Genomic DNA, 13,880 nt, shown 5'->3' on the forward strand with positions numbered 1-13,880 from the left:
CCGAAAGGTTCATATTTATACTGGATATACATGTTGCCTCGCAAACTTCTAGCAATGGGCTGAAAAGACTTATGTTTTGCATTTATGCAACTACAACATCTGAAAATAAAATAAAAGCTTCTTATAGTTTTCTTATTGTCTTCACATCAATAACGGCTCACGTATATACAGAACAACTGAATTATACATCCTAGCAACCACATAGCAACAGGCTAAAATGTCAGATTTTTAGCATCTAAACAACATCCAGCACTATGTCTGTGCTGGTTCTCAGTGATTCGGGTCAAACTAGTCTTTGTGAAGACACGTCCCCTCTTATCCAAGAGGCCTCTTCAGCTTTAAAACAACTGGAGTAGAGACCACCCCTTTGGAGGTGACCCACTACTGACCATGTGAGTCCTCACATGAACCAAAGGCCAGTGTCCATAGGTGAAACCTCTATGAGACACTGCCCCACCATCATGTGAGGCTATGACTCATGTGAGTCACCTGAGAGGGGGTTGAAATACGTCACTGTGTAAGAACTGAAAGAGCCTCTCGGATGAGAGGCCAAACATCTCCACAAACCAAAAAAAGTTCAGCTGCCTTCATTTTCAAGCTCTGACCACCCATATTTATTCATCTCTGACGGAGATTAACTATATCAGTTTGTCAAAAGCATGAACAGGCCAAAAGAAACACGCCAACAACAACAACAATCTGAGACACTTAAGATTATTGTTTTAGTTGACTGATAAGAAAAACATCTTTCAGGATTATTATTAGATTAAACAACAAAGAGCTGGTGTCCACTTCTCAAATTCTAAGGATTTCAGGTTTTGCACACTTTTTTACATTTGAAAGCCAAAAACAACTATCTGATTAATGCAATAATAATAAATAATAGCTGATCCATTTTCATCGTAATCATTTTTTCCTTAACTCTCCACCAGAGATGGGTCAAGAAACTTGATACCAGATCCAGCCAGACTAGCCCGTACACGACTACTGGTAAGTGCCTCGGCAGACGGTGCTGTTATGGGTTTTTATGCATTCATTTTGACATAGATAATGTTTTCAAATTCCTAACTGACCCAAATAATGACAAAGCTGCCGGTCTTAGGCGATTATATTTGACATTGCTGTGTGTTTACATTCGGTTCTCTGGTCATGGCTGACTGATCAAACATGTGAGCCACATGAAAACACAGCTCACTCCAGCGAATGACGCTGATAGGATGTGCCAAACTTAAAATGCAACCTCCTCAATTTATTATTAACTGAAAAGTCTGCAGTTAATAAGTTAGGGTTAGGGCATCATTATTAACCATTTCTTTAAATGCTACTAGAGTTTAGGCAAGCAGCAATCGCAGTGGAAAACAGTCAGCCTCTAAAGTCAAACACCTGCTCAGTGGTTAGATAAGGAAACCCAGACAGGGCTGTCGGCATGTTTATCACAAAAGATTTAAAACCTTTCATTCCAGCACAGTTTCACCTTTCCTCAGCTGTCCTATTTTGTCTATCATGGTTTTTAAAATGTCTAGAGCAGGGGTGTTAAACATAAGGCCTGGGGGCAAGAATTGGCCAGGCAAAGACTCCAATCTGGGCCATTGGATGTCTTTGGAATAACTGAAGGAGAGTGAAGATTTTGGACTTTTATTGTATTGTTGTATTTTCCTGGTTGTGTAGCTTTTCCTACTGATAATGAGCTCATCCATTGCCATTCATACACAACGTCAAAGTAATTAAGTAGTAGATAAACATTTAAATAAAAGAAAAGTTCCCATCTACTCTAGAAATGATAGTCTGGGCCATGAGCTACCAGAACTTTAACTCTGTAATTTTACACATTTAATTTTTTCCATCCATCCATTCGCGTCCGCTTATTCTTTTCAGGGTCGCGGGGGGCGGTGGAGCCTATCCCAGCTGTCATAGGGCGAGAGGCAGGGTACACCCTGGACAGGTCGCCAGTCTGTCGCAGGGCCAACACACAGGGACAGACAACAGCACTCACATTCACACCTAGTGGCAATTTGGATTAACCAATTAACCTATCCCCACAAGCTGCATGTCTTTGGACGGTGGGAAGAAGCCGGAGTACCCGGAGAGAACCCACGCAAACACGGGGAGAACATGCAAACTCCACACAGAAAGACCCCGGCCTGATGGTGGAATTGAACTCAGGACCTTCTTGCTGTGCGGCAACAGTGCTAACCACCGTGCCACCGTACTGCCCATTTAATTTTTTGTGCTGACAAATTTCTTTCATTTATGACAGCAGCAATTCTTTATCGTGAAGAAAAACTGAGATGTTCTATTGAAACTGCACTTCTTTGGCTTATATTATCTTAAATATTTTAAATGTTTAGTTAAACTTCCGGCCCGACCTTTAACTGGTCCGGCCCACTGCCTGTAGGCTGTGACATAAAGTGAGTTTGACATCCCTGGTCTACGGGGAGCACCTGACCTCAGAGGCATGCTTACTTTGTACACCTTCATGCCTGCTAAGTATAAAGTTTAGACAATAAACATCACTGGTTAGCATGCCAATGTGTAATAAGAATGGGCTGCTGTTATGATAAGCACATTCCAAGTATTGATAAGAGTATCAGTGTTGATATACCTTGGGTGGTACATAGAACTCTAGCAGGAACCTCTCCCCTTCCTCCCTCTTTGCCTTCCTCAGCAGCAGACGGCACTTCTGCCACTGTGCAGCACCCATACAGTTTGTGTCATCAGCCACCATGTATCTCAGTGCTCCCTCTCTCTGGATTTCCAGGAGCTCAGCCTTGTGGCCTTGGGAACCCCGTGGAAGCCGAAGCTTTTGGGACCACTTCTCCCCGCCCGCAGCCTCCCCTCCTCCTCCCCCATTAGCCTTCCTGGTCCCAGAGGGCGCATCGGGTTCAGGGGAAGCCCGTCTATGCCACATTTCCTTCACCCCATCCACCACACACAGGCTCATGTTCCTCAGGGAGAAGCCCTTCTTGAATCGAGCCTTTGGGTGACTGACTGAAACGTCCTCTGAACTGCGAGACTGTCCGAGAGCGGAGACCTTGTGGGTCGTCTGAGGGCCCCTGGAGGCAGTGGTGCCGCTGCCTCCCCCATTTATTCCTCCCCCTCCGCTGTCCATACTGTCCAGGGAATCACTCGAAGCCCCGGCGTCCTTGCGTCTCTGGTAAAGGTCGTGACCGTAGGACAGCGGGCAACCCTGGATCCCCAGGAAAGGAACGATGCTGTACTTTGTCGCTGTGTTGGAGCCGTCCTCTCCCGGAGAGGATGCTTGGTTTTCCCGGGCCTGGGTCAGCGCTGCAGAGAAGCACTCTAAGAAGTGTTGGGCAAAGTGCTGCGAGAAGCTGGCATCGGCGCCTGGCGAGTCATAGCAGGGGTTCTCCGACAGAAAGCGCTGGAACTTGTCAGCGAAGTCTGCAGCAGAGGCTCGAGCATGGAGCTCACAGAACTCTCGCCAGTCGGGCAGCGGGCACGAGGAGGAGAGCTCGGGGCTACCGGGCAAAACCGCTCCGTTCATCACTGGGCCATGCCAACCCACCGAGGAGAGGCTGAAGGGGAGGAAGAAGAGCACAGTTAGTGTGGAAACTATAAATGGACTGCGACATGAATTTATCCATCTCTTGGTCTTGGATGTCACACGCAACAGTTGTGGCACAGCCTGCATGTGTGATGGCACAAAGAAGATGAGGCAGACTGCAAACCAGCTTGTTTGTCATTACAATATTTACATCTTAATCATATGCAAAATGAAGTGATTTTCAGTGAAATATTTACTAATAAAATATTACACATTTTTACTTTTTTTGCACTGTTAAGCAAAACAGCTTCTTCTATGATTTATGTACACAATGTTAACAGCGTTATAGGATATGTGAAATCAGCCTATTTGTCATTTTTCTAACAGACAATTGCATTTTTTAATAGTTTATTTATCGTAAGAAGATATTCAATCTAAAAGAAAAACCTCAATCTATGAGGATATAAACGCCACCGCGTTTCTAAAAAGCCAGAGAATGACAGAAAGCGTGCCCTGAGTGTCCTCAGTTGCCGTTATAGCTCTGGCGCACAAACAGCCCCCCATTTCACTGTGTTGGGGCTTTATTCACTTTGACTTTGAGTCCAGATGTGTGACAGTCCAAGATTATGAGCAGTGCTGGCATGCCATGAAGGGCTGAAGTTGCCATGTGCGCAGATTCGATGTGACAGCGGATCGAAAGGAAATGATCCACAAAAGCTCGGTCTCTATCACTTCTGAGCCTCGCCAATTGATCATTTGTGACGCGCGCTGAGCTAATCTGAACGATCTGGAAGTGTGTTCTGTCAGATCAGGTTAGCGCGGATTGCAAATTCAACACAAACCGATCCTCTTTACATCCTGTGTGTCTCACTCGTTGGCGCTTTTCTAAATAATGAGTATTTATGAGAGTTGCTCTGATCCACTCATCCTTGCATTCCTCTGCCCTCCAGCAGGTGTGCGTTTGCATGATTCACTCCTCAGCCTACCCTCTCTGGCCCCAGCAATGCCAGAGCGCAGCACATCACTGCAAAAACTCTTCGCTGCACAGTCAGAGTCATACCATCTTTGTGTCAGTAGCAACATCCAACGACAGTTTTCACCTCCCTCCCCTTCTCACTCCCTCTCTCTGCTTCAGCGCGCGAGTGACTAACACAGCATTAGCAAAGAGTGCCAAACCATCAGAAACACGCTGGTTTGATTATTTCTGTAAAAGCACGCAGATAACAAAGAAGTTAACATGTGAGTGGGCAGGCCGGGCAACATACACAAAGGGACGGCCAACACTCCCCGCGCCGCGAAGGCTTATTCTCAGAGCTGCCGGGCTTCTCTTGGCAGTTGACTCACAGTAAGAGCTCAAATGTTTGCTTACTGAAATTGCACTCTTAAACCAAATCATGCATACATTTGCACTGCAGAGTTTCCTGGAATTTCTCTGGCAAGCAGCTTTGTTGTCATTTTCAAAAGCATCAGTGTGGGTTGTCTTTTCAGAAAGGATTAGCGCTCTCGCCGCTGGAATGAAGTCTGACACGCATGTTCAACTACAAGCCAGTCGCTTTCTTTCGTTTCTTCTCCCACAGATCTGAAACAAACAGTTTGCCAGATCACAGAGAGGATGTGATAAAGGGAGCTCACTAGCACATCTTAGATTCTAAGACCTGGTGTTAAAATTTTAGAGGAGTGCGGTGATGGTTAGAGACACTTGAAAGTAAAGGAACGGCTCAGATTAACAAGGGAAAAAATCAGAATGGTTAATGTTTTCCTTTAAACTGCAGCTATTCACAAATCTATGGGAATTTGGACTTATTTTACTCCTTTACTTCATTTAAGTGTGACGAAGCGGGTGGGTCAGGGGTCTCAGTTTAAACAGATGTACAAGTTATATGGTTTATTTTAGTCACATCTTCTGGATGAACCTCTTTATACTCCTCACCAGTTACCCAGTTCTCATCTATGACCCACCAAAATAGTGTTTGTGGTGGCTCAGGATTTAGAGCAGGTCGTCAACTATTCAAAACATCAGTTTGATCCCCAGCTCGTGCATCTGTATACTGAAGTGTCCTTGAGACACTTCCTGAATGCATCCAAGTTTCCCATGGATTGCATGTGTGCATGAGAGTGAAAAATGTGTCTTTGGATGCAGCTTACGTTGTAAGAAGCTTCTGGGTTTAAACCCATCTGACGACGATCATCAGGTTAACTGGTGATTGTAGTGACTGTCGGCGTAATCGTAAATGCAGAGGGTGTGCCAGCACGATTTAATGAATTCACTGAAACTTGATAAGTGGAAAAAAACTGTTTTTACTATAATACGTGTACTGATTTTCCTAAATCTTACCTCTGACATATATCTGCTATAAAATATCATTTAAAAAAAATGTTTTTAATAAATAGAACTACAATTGAAACCAAAGTAAAAGAAAACATTTTCAAACAAAAGCTAAACTGAAACAAGAAAACCTGTCCTGGAAAAACTGTTAAAAAAATAAAGTTAAAATGAAATCCGAATTAAAAACTAATTAGAAAATACAAAACTATAATAAATCTGCTGAATTCAGTTGAACTAAGCATAAAGGAGTCTTCATGCATTGAGTCCACACAATTCACTCAGTTACAAATCGCAAATTAGCAACAGATTAATGTTAAATGTCCAAAGTTGCATCTATGCCTTTAAAGGGTTAAAAAGATAATCCATCAAGCTCCACAGCAATGCACTGCACTGTCCACTGGAGCAAAATGTAACATGTGTCACTGCAGTTACCATACTTTACTTGAAACAGAGGAGGCCTAAAGACGTTTTTAAGTTTTGATCGCTTGGGATAAACATGCAAACTCCACCTATAAAGACTCCAGCTGGACAATGGATTTGAACACAGGACCTACTGGCTGTGAGGCGACTGTACCACCAAGACTGAATAGTGAAGAAAAATGAAAGAGAGGCACCGACAGTGGTCATTTTGTGACTCTGTTCAGTTTCACAAACCAAAGAAAAATCATTTGTGAACCTAAAAATTTAAACTGCATGTTGCTGACTGGAAATGTCAAAGAATAGAAATCAGCCAGTCAAATTCAGATGGAAGGGAAAAATATTATGACTAGCAAATTAAGACAAAGTGCATCATTGATTTCAGGTTGGACAGAACGTGTTAGGCATCCACAGAACAGTATAGCTTCTGGAAAGAGTGACAATGGACCTGAACCCAAATCCATTCATTTACCACTTATTACAATTAACTCTTATTAAATATTATAAAGACCATTCAAGCCTAGATTTATTAGAAAGTATACAGGGTGATTTTCATAACTCAACAGTACAAGGTTTGCTTTTATAATGCCTTATAACTGATTATAAAGCATTAGTAAATGTCTTATTATCCCCAATGTTAAAACGTATTAGGAGAAAGTTGCTAAACGTTTAAAAGTAAAAAGCTAAATTCTCTTTCCACTCATTCATGAACTTCATTCACGAATCTATCACTTCATTCATCTAAACATCCATTCATTCTTTCTTTCACGGCACACAAGATTTAACCCAGTGTTGTAATAATTATCTCCCTCGCCTTGTGTGTGTGTGTGTGTGTGTGTGTCTGCTTGTGTGTGTGTTGCTGTTGCTGTTGCCAAGGCAAGAAAGTCAATATCCATTCAGCTATTTAAAAACCTGCACTGGGCCCACTTTCCACTCATTCAGCAGAAAAACAACAACACATTGTGAGGTGCGATTCTCACACTCCTGCCCTTCTGTAAAGATGAGGATGCGCCTCTCTCAAGGATACTGAAATGACTACACACACATACACACACTAACACTGACACACTCAGTCATCGAGTCAGCATGAAACTCAAGCCATGAGACGCTGGAGGAAGTGGACGGCATTATGGTTTTCTGAGGCTCAGCAAACTGAGACTGACTACATACTGGAAAGACACACGAGGATCTAAAGTTTAAATGATGGCAGAAACAGCCAAAGCAGAGTGATGGGGGGAGGTGATGCAGTGCGGATGAGAGAGGTGTGTGGTGGAAATAGTTGAGCTCTTTACTTGAAGTACTGACCAGAAATGTGTTTTGGGAACACATTTTTTCACTTTACATTTGACCTGAAGCGGAGGGAAAGGTTCAACTCTTTTTCCTAACGTTTGTTTGACAGATGTACTTCAGACAGTTTAAGTTTCATAAACCTAACAACACATTAAGATTAAACTGATATCTTTAAGTGAATATGTTGTGCTCTGGCCAATATATTCACTCATGGCTTGAGTTTCATGCTGACTCGATGACTGAGTGAGTTAGTGTTAGGGGGAAGCATACATCTACAACTGCGTTAGCCTGTCTTTATGTGCTGCAGGAGAGGATATCTACAGACAGGAGTAGTGCTGTGATGGCTCTGCCCAAACTCACTGACAAGAAAGGTACTAAGAGGAGTCAGGTATGGAAATACCTCGTGGACACCTGGCACTGTCTTTGTGGAAGCAGTTATTTTTCTATGGGCTAAAATGTTTGTATCAGCTAATGCTACATAAAAGCTTAAGCTAACGTAATGTAGCATTAAGTAGGCTACTCAGCAACCATGCTAACATTTTACCCTGTGTCCTTTGAGCAAAATATAAAGTCAACATTTTAATGATATAGAATGCCACTGATTTAAAACCACTTTTTAATAAAGGAGGTCATCTATAAGTACACAGAAAACGTAGGCATGGAAAATCCTGTCATACTACTTGTATTGTCACAGACCTGCTACATTTCTGTTATTGTGACTTCCTGTGTTTTCTCCACTTGAAAAAAGCAAACACTATGTTGTGTTGCTGATGATGCAAAAATTTATCTACTTTGCTAAGGCACAAAAAAAGAAAGTAGTATTGAAGTAGAAAAACAGCAAAAGTCAAAAGCAAACGTTTTGGAGTTTTTTTGTTTGCTTTTTTTCAAACGTTTCTAAAAAGTCTCATTTTTATCAAGCTCTTTGTAATATGGTTACAAAAAGTGAAAAGTTCATGATAAACTACACCTATGAATGGCTTTTTTTAAATTACCATTGTTTGAGAATTCGGGCATAAAACGGCCTTCGCGTGTTGATCTGGGATGTGTGTGAGGAACATATTCAGCATTTTAGCTGCTAAATATTCCACTGCTGACAGCAGCGAGTCACCTGTTTCTGCTTCTAATTACAAAGGAGCAATTTATAGGTTTATCACAACAAGCAAACTTTTCCTTTAACTCTACTTTAACTCAAAGGCCGTTAAATTCACTGTGGAGTATTTTTCTGTTGTTGTATAGGTACATTCGATAAAGTAAAGAACCTGAATACTTTTTCCACCACTTGAAGGGGGCATGTGTTTGCTCCACAGGCCAGCTGCTAAAACAATCAGTGATGTGTGGAGGTGGAGGAGACAAGGGGAGCGTAAAGAAAGGGAGACAAACTGCAGGATGGGGGGAGCAGGGGCACCCTGTAGTTTCTCACATTGCCGCGACTCCCCTCAGATTTTTTTTCAGCTCCAATGATTTGGAAGCAAAAGAAATAAAACAGACTTAAGGGGAGTCGTGGGGAATCTAAAAATGTTTACCTCCAATCTCCAGGCCTCGAAAGGCCCTTTTCCTTCCTGTTACTTGTCCCTATCGGTTGTAAAAATCTACCACTCCTGTGCACCCACCACCTCCTCCTGCTGGTGCGTTCCCCCAGGGGAGGGCGCAGATATCTCTGTCAGGTGGTCGGGAGCTCTGTCTGTAACTGTAAACTGACTCTGGGGGAGACTGCAGAGAGATTACTGTGCAGGGAGAAGTGATTGGCTATAGCCTGCAAAACACATCATACAAAATCCATTCACTTCATGTACCTTGTAGAGCTCTCACAGGACTGAACTGAGCAGAGGTAGGAATTACACATGCCTGATTAATACTGTGGTGTTTTGGGTAGTAATATAGAGCTACTGAGGAAATGATACTTTAGCTAAGCCGACCGGATGCACATGGATTTTTATTTATGTAGCCATGTCTACTTCTGTGCACTTTCAGGGATAAACACTGCACTTGCCTTTTAACAGACTTATATGCCCTATATGCTGCAAGCAGCTGCGTGCCAGGAGCACAGTCTCTGCGATTGTCTGATGAGGATGATTGGTGATGTTGTGCTCCCACTCCAGGGAGTTTGAGCCTAGACATGTTTTCTAAGATTAGCCTGCTACACAGGACAGCACACAGCTACCAGCGCACTCAGCACAGTGATGTACACATACAACGTGTTCAGCGCTCTCTGAATTAATTAACAATGTGTTCTTATATAAGATGGAAATATGGCAGCGCTTTGAAATGGACAAACGATATACTGTTTATGTGTTTATGCTCTGTGTGTGCATTTGCACACAGATTTGTGCGCACCATTCATACATGCCAAAGCTAAACAAACTCAGTGGACACTTTATTAGGTATGGATTGATACTACTGGGTTGGATCCAACAAGCTGCTGGAAACATTCCTTGATGATTTTAGTCCATGTGGGCGTGATAGCATCACAAAGTTCCTGCACGACCATGATGTCAATCTCCCGTTCCACCACATCCCAAAAGTGGATTGGATGGAGATCTGGTGACTGTGGAGGCCATTTGATTGTGTTTAAGACACCAGCTTGAGTTGATTGTACCTTTGTGACATGTGCATGACCTGTAGACAACAGAGCACGAGTACACTGTGGTCATATAGGGATGGACATGGGCAGCAACGATGCAAAGGTAGCCTCTAGTTTAGACCAGATTCTGACCCTACCTCACAAATATGGCTGCAGAAATCGAAATCTAGACCAGGCAACGTTTATCCAATCTCCACCAGAACCAAAGCGTTGCCTATTGTCTGGTTTTGCCCGTGTGAAGTAACTATAACAGCACAGCACTACTATAAAAGTATAGAGTTGAAATAGATCCCCTCCCATTAATGAGTTAAAACTTAAGAAACAAAACAAGAAAAACACATTAAAACAGCTAAAACAACCAACCAATTCTGGATAAAGTTAGTCAGTCAGTACTAATACCTGAAACCATTTTAAGACCATTCAAAGTTGTACTGCAACATACCTGCACATCAGCTGCCAAACACATTAATGTTAAATATTGGAGTTGCTCCATATAGTGCCTTTAAATAAAGAGATGAATCAAAATGCTTCATGCAAAATTAAGATTTCCCTTTGCAGCAGAAACATGCTGCAGAATAAAAAGGATAGCTCTTTTGTTTTGATACTTCACGCTAAAGGAGGACCGAAGCAGACACAGGAGGAAAGTCACGCTGACAAAAAACTGACTCACCTACAGAAGACACAATACGGATTATTACAGCAGTCTTCCAGGTGTGTGTAGGAGTAAAGATAGCAAAAGAGAAAGAAGGGTACTATGCACTCCAGGTTTGCCACTACAGACGAAGAAAGGATGATGGGAGTGGAAGGAAAACCAGAAGAGATGTAGAAAAAAAAAAAGAGTGAAATCCCAGGAGAGAGAAACTCGAGATAGAGAGGTATGATAGGGAAGGGGATTAGACGCTGCAGCGAGAGAAAGAGCAGAAATAGAGGTCAGCAGTGATAGACCCCGACCTTCGACTACTTTTAGATCTGTTCACTTCAGAGGAGCTGGTCAGTGACCTTTAACCCAAGCGGTGATAACCTCATTTCTCCCCAAAGCTCCTGAATGCCTGGAAGAGTTTCTGTCCTGTAACACAGGACCACCGCAGAGAGCGTCTATGTTCACTGGACGGGTGATGGCGCACGCAGACAGACGTTATGAAAGCTATACAGCCCTGATCCAGACACTGATATGCCTGAGCTGTCTGTGCGAGCCTGTGTATGTGCGCGCAGCGGCAGACAGATACAACAATGATAAGAAGCCAGTGGTGATGGAGATCGAGCATTCCTGAGGACCAAATCACCAAACTGTGACTGCACACAAATAAACTGAGTCGGCTCAGTTGTGGGATTTTTTTTCCCAGACGCTACTAATGATGTAGGTACGGCCTCATCGCTCAGATATTAAACACATAAATTAGCGTGTCCTCTGCAGGCAGACTTTCCTCTCTCTCTCTCTCGCTCTCTCACATGCTTCCTCTGGCAAGCGGTGACAATGTAAATGTTGAGTGAGCTCAAGCATCCATATGGCAGCCAGTGATAAAAGACGAAGTGTGTGGGAGATGCACATTGCACCACTGACTTCCATTTCCTGTCTCTCACCCACCAGGTCTAACTAATTTCACAGATGACCACAGGCCTCTCACAAAGAAGCACACAGAAGGAGGAATACTGTACAACCTGTGTGAGCGTCGAGTCTTTCAGCTGCTGGACTAGATGGGCTTTTAATTTGTGGTGAAGCTGATGCAGAAAACAGCACGATGATAGTGCCGACAGAGGCTGGAGACAGCCGCTTACACAGATCTATGTAACATTACTTTGTGGTTAACTTCAGCCGTGGATTAGTCCCTGTAGTTTTCTTATGAAGTCATCGTATTTCATCTTTTCAGTCTCGCACGCCTTAAATGATGTAAAGTAAAACGTGAGCAAATCTGAATCTGAATATTTAGATCTGCACAGAAATCTAATTTTCATTACTGATCAATCTGTTGGTTATTTTTATAATTCGTGTGCCTGTGTGGGTTTCCTCCAGGGGCTCCAGTTTCCTCCCACAGTCCACAGTCATGCATGTTAGGTTAGCTGTAGATGTGAATGTGAGCGTAGTCGCCACCGGTGCTCTTTAATGGACTCGCACTCGGTCCTGTTTACCCCACCCCACCCCTCCCTGTGCCAAAGTAACCCACCACCCTGACGCTGTTTCAGTTACACAAGAAATATTTTTTATGTTTATCTAACTGATTGAATATCATATAATAAATAGCTAAGCTTAATAGGCATGTCGGTACATGTCAAAGTTTGAGTAATGGTATCCTCAAGTCTTTTTTAACCACATAGAATATTACAAAGGTTTCTCCTAGAATCTGAGCTACTTTCTGCACAGCCATGTCTACAGTTTACAGGTCATGGTCCAAAAAGGAGAAAATATCCAATGAGCACCAGTTCTTTGGGTGAAAAGTGCTTTACTGATGTCAGAGGTCACAGAGAAGAATGGCCAGACTGCGTTGAGCTGATAGGAAGGCAACAGTAACCATAGTTACCCCCAACATATGCAGAAGAGCATAATGATGTGGGGATTTAAAATCCTAGTTAAACATCACAAAACAAAAACAGCACCGCCAGTGCAATATTAGAGAATTTAGTTAGAAAATACGGGAATAATATGCTGTTTTCCTTCTATTACTTCAATAGAAAACCATAACCTAGAGACAGAGACGCAGTCCAGCCTCGGAGGAGTGTTAGCAGGATGGTACAATGATGTAAACATAACAAACACGAGCAGGCCCGCATCCTGGTCCAATCTGACTGATAAGGCTTCATATTGACTGACTGTCTCACATAACCAATAAAAAGACACATAAGAGAAAGTCAATAGTAGGCCTATAACAGGCCCACTGCAGGCCCGGGGAGCCTATTTAAAGCCGACAGTGAATCGCTGTGCAGGCTGCGCACTGGACTTCATGAATGGGAATCGGCAGCAGCCTCCTGCTGAATGGCTGACAGACACAGGTCCAAAAGCGGGCGATGAATGGGAGTCCGCGTGTAGAGTCACGAGCTGGTACACTGATTCTGGATCCTCGCGAGCGGAACCGGACTGTGCATCATACCAGATCACATCAGGCCCCCCGAGCCCTCCTGTGAGCCACCACACCGACTCCCCCAAGTCTATTAAACAGATTATCGGAAAAGCCCCCCTTCTTACACCGCGACCCCCCTCAAAACCAGGAAGCCTCACACACACACACAACCCCCGCCCCCCCCAAACAAGCCGCTATCATCATCAAAAGACCGCACTCGCTCTCTGCCTGGCTCTGAGCGCAGGTTTAAGCTGCGGGGATGAAGCGGGTTTAACACCCAAACAGAGCAGCGTCTTCTCCGCCTCAGCACCTGGAGGTGTGCTGCTGCTGCTGCTGTCCTCGACAAATCACGATGCTGACTCCTTTCTGCTGTCAGCACGAGCACACGAGAAAGGCTCTGCAGAAATGTCTAACCCTGCGCGTCAGGATGGTCCAGACGCGCTAAATAAGAAATAAAACGCAGCGACGGCTTCTGCGGTGCCATCAGCTCTCACCTCAATACAGGAGTGCTGTCATGACGCTGGTGTGTCTGAGGTGATCCCGGTGAGGTTGTTCACTTTTCGGGATCAAACATGGTCATTCCCCGGGCTCGGCTGCTGTCTTTACGCGAGCTCACAGCCGGTCAGCTCTACCTCCATCTCCGCTCGACGCACTATGCTGCTCCTGCTGAACGCCTGGCTCCGCTCTCCACAGACCACCATCAACAGG

At 43.8% G+C, this 13,880-nt stretch overlaps 1 protein-coding gene across 1 annotated transcript in view; it reads right to left on the reverse strand.

Moving 5' to 3' along the window:
• sh2b2 (SH2B adaptor protein 2) overlaps positions 1-13,880 on the reverse strand; it is a 24,979-nt gene extending 11,099 nt beyond the window's left edge. Inside the window, exons 1-2 of the mRNA XM_005742088.1 lie at positions 13,667-13,880; positions 2,603-3,536 (exon numbers count right to left, since the gene is read on the reverse strand). Coding sequence (XP_005742145.1) covers positions 2,603-3,505 — 903 coding nt within the window. The 5' untranslated portion in view covers positions 3,506-3,536; positions 13,667-13,880. The remainder of the gene's footprint in view (positions 1-2,602; positions 3,537-13,666) is intronic.

Source organism: Pundamilia nyererei, unplaced genomic scaffold (genome assembly GCF_000239375.1).
Source record: "Pundamilia nyererei isolate P.nyererei 1_Seehausen unplaced genomic scaffold, PunNye1.0 scaffold00117, whole genome shotgun sequence".
NCBI classification, from domain to species: Eukaryota; Metazoa; Chordata; class Actinopteri; order Cichliformes; family Cichlidae; genus Pundamilia; species Pundamilia nyererei.